The sequence below is a fragment of the Triticum dicoccoides genome, chromosome 7B (genome assembly GCF_002162155.2).
Source record: "Triticum dicoccoides isolate Atlit2015 ecotype Zavitan chromosome 7B, WEW_v2.0, whole genome shotgun sequence".
NCBI classification, from domain to species: domain Eukaryota; kingdom Viridiplantae; phylum Streptophyta; class Magnoliopsida; order Poales; family Poaceae; genus Triticum; species Triticum dicoccoides.
In genome coordinates this window covers 151,757,490-151,762,545 of record NC_041393.1, presented here as the reverse complement: position 1 = coordinate 151,762,545, position 5,056 = coordinate 151,757,490, and the positions used below count along the sequence as shown (strand labels likewise).

The 5,056-nt window shown below is 51.4% G+C and overlaps 1 protein-coding gene across 1 annotated transcript; it reads right to left on the bottom strand.

Annotated features, from left to right (window-relative positions):
* Positions 1-3,579: 3,579 nt before the first annotated feature.
* Positions 3,580-4,830, bottom strand: LOC119335938 (dof zinc finger protein 4-like). The gene has a single exon (XM_037607983.1). It carries the CDS (start codon positions 4,735-4,737, stop codon positions 3,886-3,888), a length of 852 nt encoding a protein of 283 aa, XP_037463880.1. The 5' UTR covers positions 4,738-4,830; the 3' UTR covers positions 3,580-3,885.
* Positions 4,831-5,056: the final 226 nt, after the last annotated feature.

Genomic DNA, 5,056 nt, shown 5'->3' with positions numbered 1-5,056 from the left:
ATACAAGATAGGTTGTGGCGAGTAGTGAGGCTCTACATAATTGTAGAGAGGTGTGGTGGTAGGCTTGTATTAACAAAAGTTTCATTTGTATCATCCACATCATGAGCCGCGCTTGGAAGAAATAAGGATGATGCAATTTTGGAGGATTTGAAGCGTACATCAACCTCATCCTTGATGGTGGACAAAACTTGTTTCATTATAGCGGATTTGAAATCCGCCATAAATGAAGATAGGTCCACTATGGTGAAGCTAGTGATGAATGCGGGAGTTGCAGGTTGTGTAGTGGCGGGGATTTCTAGGGGAGCCAGAGGCTCCCCAACTTGTGGTGGTCCAAACCATCACCCCCTAGATCGAGCATAATCTCTTTAGGAAGTTAAGCCTTAATAAGTAACCAAAACTCTGATACCAATTGAAAGGATTGAGAGATCGACTATATGTGGGTGAACAAGAGATTACAAATATTAAGCTTAACTCCAATTCTATGGGCTAGAGCGGATAGAGTAAGTTATCCAGATGTGCAATCTATGGTGAGAACAATTTATATGGCAATCAAGCTAGCAACAAGGTAAGCAAGGCAACAAGCTAAATAACAAGCCAAGAAGCATACAAAGCAACTAAAGGAGCGTGAATGGATAAACCACAAGTGAGTTGAGGGCATGATATTTATGCCAAAGTTCACACTCTTTGGGGAGTGCTAATCTTCGTTTGAGTGGTGCCAAATCTCTGGGGTGCCACAAAGTGGCTCACCTTATTCTCCCTTTGAGTCACCCTGACAAATGGGCCTCAAATAACACGAGGTTGATCTTGAACGCGACCACCAAACATTAACAAACTTTCGGAAGCACGCCACAAGTAAGGGAGTTTGCAGACCTTCACTCTTACCGCATAGGAGCTCAAAATCTCCAAGGGTAACAACAATTGGCGATGAACAAGTTTGAGAATCACAAATAGGTTTAGTGGAAGTGTAGAACAGGTGATCCTCCTTCAATCCTCAAAGAATCAACAAGTTTGAGTGGAGAGATTGGGAGGAATCGAGCTTTTAGGGTTTTGGAATGGTGGAGCAATCTCAAGTCAATAGGGTTCATCGAGGAGAAGAGAGGGGGTTGTACCCCTCTAGGCAAAAGTGACAGTTGCCCCGTAGGGGATTCCGAAGACTCAGGGTAAAGGGCCTGGGTACACGAACTAACTAGAGCGTTAGCACACACACTACTCCAAGGACCCACAGATTGGGACCCTAGGGACCCAGTCTGTCCAGATGGGAAGGCCCCACTCTGGGGACCCAGTCCTTCCAAGAGACATACGAAGTGGAGCACTGAAGGCTCTGATCTTCAGTGACCCGGAGGTCCGATAGTCTAGGGACCCGGGGGTCCCAGCAAATGCACAACTTGGTCTAGGGTTTTAGTGGGTTTAGCATGATCCGCGACTTCCTCAAACACTCTACCCTCCTTAGTGTGGTTGTCCTATGGCTTAAATAAAACCAAAAAAAATCTTCAAGTCTTAGAAAAACCAACGCCTTTCCCCTTTTTGAAATAGGGGACAACCATGTCCATAGAAAATCAGCAAGAAACCAATGTCCTGAGATACACTTGATAAATGACATTAGTCTTCACTAAACCTATTGTCATCAACATCAAAATACAATTGAAAAAACAATGCACTTTCACCTGATCCTGCTATGCCAAAAAATATATGTGATTTTATGACAATTTTTTTACAAAACATGTTTGAAATTTAAACTTTAGTGTAAGTGAATGCTAGTCAGTATATAGATACTTGTGATCGAAAAAGGTGTGACACACGACGACTACTTTTTGAGCTGCACGGTGGCTGTTGCGCAAGTCGTTGGTTCGGCCCTCTGGTTAAGCACACTTGCGGGGCCAGCGCTTTGCTATATTCTTCCTCCCTGCTTCCTTTCTGCTCAACGTCTTATGTGTCACAGAGACAGGGACGCCCTAGAACAAATTTAAGTTTTTTTAGAAAAGGAGGATATACCCCGGCCTCTGCATTTGGACGCATGCAACCATTTTGTTAATTATTCATAAAGACCTTACAAAGTAATACATCAAGTCTGAAGCCACCATCTTGGCAACACCTGTCACTATTCCTATCCTCTTGATGAAAGGGTGCCGAATGTCCGAACCGAATACCAAACAAACATCGCATGAAAGCCTAACATCTAAAGTCGGATGCCCTAGCCAAGCCACATGCCGGGACTGGGTCACACACTGGTCCGGCGCACTCTTAGTGGCCGCACTCGTCGTCTTCCACTGATCCATCTCTAGAGCAGGTACTGACGCACCGACCTTGCAAGGCCTGCCGTCGACGCAACCACGGCACCATACAATGGCACCATCCTGCATGTATCGATCCACACACGCCCATCACCCAAACTCCGCAGCGCCAATACCGCCAGAATCCGCCGTCGGCCTTTCGGTAGATGTAATACCGCTCCTCCTCTTGTCTCCTACAGCCAGCACTAGCTCCAAACTGATGCCCCGGAAGGGAGAACGACACCGAAGGCGCCGTCATCGTCCAATTCGGTAGACCCAGATCTAGGGTTCCCCCGGAACATCCCGATTGAGTTGACCTGACCTGCAATAACGATGTCTCGAGAAGAAAACGACGTCAGAGACGCTGCCATCGTCCGCCAAGACCACAGTCAGACGCGGTTTTCACCGGAAGCCACGCCGTCCCGGTCTCGCCGCTGGCTGGAACCACACGGAGCTTTGCCATGAAGACATATGCCGCCGCGGGTACTCGGCGGAGAACAAATTTTATGCAACATGATGATCGGATCATGGCATACACATTCAGAATGCACAACACCTTTTCGAATAGTTCACGAGGAGCAGTAGGGTGCCCCAGATTTGCTGCCTTCAAGCTCCTCCCCTTTCTTGCTTTTCCTCGACGTCGATGTCGCACCGACGACTACCGTAATGGTGGTGGGTCCCTGCCCTGAAGGGGGTGGGGGAGGGGTCAGTTCTCCTCTGTGGCTCATCGTCGGAATTGGAGCTACGCTATCGCTGACACAGGTGGTCAATTGCTTGTGGATTGGATCTTCATGTGCCTTCTCACTCATGTGCGCTGTGAACTTGGTCGGCGGTCGTTTGCGGTAAAGTCGAACGATGAATCAATGGCGTTAATGTAAAACCTCGACGATGTTTTCTTCATTGTGGTGTGCGTTGTATTGTGTGTGTATCTGATCAGCAGATTGTGATGACTTTTGTCTCTTTTTTTTCTGTTTGATAATTATCGAACGACTCTCTTCTTCTTAATTAAAGGCTCCGGCTAAGAAGAAAGAAAGAAAGAATGCACATCACCGCGGAACAGAACTGTGTCGTGCTAAAGCAACAACCACATCCGGAGTAAGTAGAAGAGCGTGTCACACCGTCTTGTCATAGGCCAAGCTGAACCAACAAACTCCCACTCCGAGTTGTCATAGGCCATGCTGAACCAACAACCTCCTACTCCGAGAAGCAATCGACGTAAGCCAGTTAGTTGCGTCCGCCTCAGGTGTCATGACAAAGATATATAGAGAGCTAGCCGATCAGTACACCAGTGCAGTCCACACCGTCGAAATTAGAATTAGGAGTACCGATCATGATATTTACACTGATTAATTGTAGCTACCAGCTACTAAAGCTCGCTGGCTACAACAAACCCGTAGTAATCAATCAAATTTTAAAATGAAGTTCAGCCATAATTTGCTAGCATGGAAAGAAACGACAGAAGCAGCCAAGCTGCCGGCACACTGAGAGGATTAGAAGGTGTAGTATAGATTAAGACAGCGGTGGTTACGATTAGACAAGCCTTCGACCGAAGCTGGAGCAAGCGACGACGGGGCTGAGCGGGCGGCCGCGCGCACGATCGTCATCGCGCGTCGCGCTAGGGCAGGTATACCGTCCCGTCCGGGTCAGTCCAGCTCGCCGTGTTCCAGTACGACGTCGTGTCGCTCCCGACGGCGCCGGCGATGTCGAATATCCCGGCGTCGATCATCGTCGCCGGCGGCCAGTCTGACGCTGATGCCGTCGCCGCGCCAGTTGACCGTGCGGAGAACGGCGCCAGGTCTGCGGTGGAAGACGCCGACGACGGCTGTTCTGTGGATGTGACTGCAGGGGCAACGTCGTCCTCGGCCTTGCGCTGCGCTGAGAAGGTGAAGGCCGGAAGCGGCGTCCCGAAGAGCGACGCGAACGCGGCCGCCTGGTCGGTGAACATCGCCGTCGGCGGCTGCAGAGGCGGCGCGTCTGCGATGAAGGTGCTTGGGCCAAGGCCTGTGAACGGCATGCTTCCGCCGCTCGAGTGGGCCGCGGCACATGCACCAACGTCATTGACGGTGTTCGTCGACGCGGACGAGGCACCGGAGGTGAGGCTGGAGCTGCCAGCACTGCAGCCGGAGCGTGCGTTCTTGGCCTCGCTATTGGCGCCGGAGGGGTCCTTATCGACGTCGGAGGAGGAGGCGGCGGCGGCTTTTCGCTTGGGCTTGCGGCACCCGCCCCCGACGGGGACGTTGCGGAGGAGGCCGCCCTTGGTCCAGTACCGGCGGCAGCCCTTGCAGAAGTGGCGCGGCTGCGAGAGGTTGTAGTTGTTGTAGTAGCAGAACTTGGTGTTGGCCGAGTCGCACCGCGGGCAGCGCACCTCCTCCGGCGCCCCGCCGTGGCGGAGGAGGCCCGCCGGACGATCCGCCGCGCCGCCGAACAGCCGCCCGGCCAGGCCGGGGATGGGCTGGAACTCCTGCATGCCGTGCACTGCTCGCACGTGCCTCAGGGATGGTGGAGCCTGCCGCGAGGAGGGAGCTAGCTTTCGAAGCTTGCTATCTATCTGCTCTGCTCGGCCTGGGCTCTCCATCACAGAAGCGGTTGTGTAAATATCCTCAGAGCGCGCGCTCCCTCTTCCTCCCCGGGCCGCCACGTCATACTATTGCCCTTTAGCTGCGAAATTTATTGCAAGGTGGGTTGTGTTGATATTTTGTGGAACACACGTGCAAAATAGACATTAGGATTAGATAGACAGGTGTGATGAGTGAAGTGAGCGTAACTCAGATGGTTAGGTTCCTTGT

Bases quoted from the DNA above. Each gene is read 5' to 3' on its own strand.
- LOC119335938 (XM_037607983.1), bottom strand. From the start codon at position 4,737: ATGCAGGAGTTCCAGCCCATCCCCGGCCTGGCCGGGCGGCTGTTCGGC.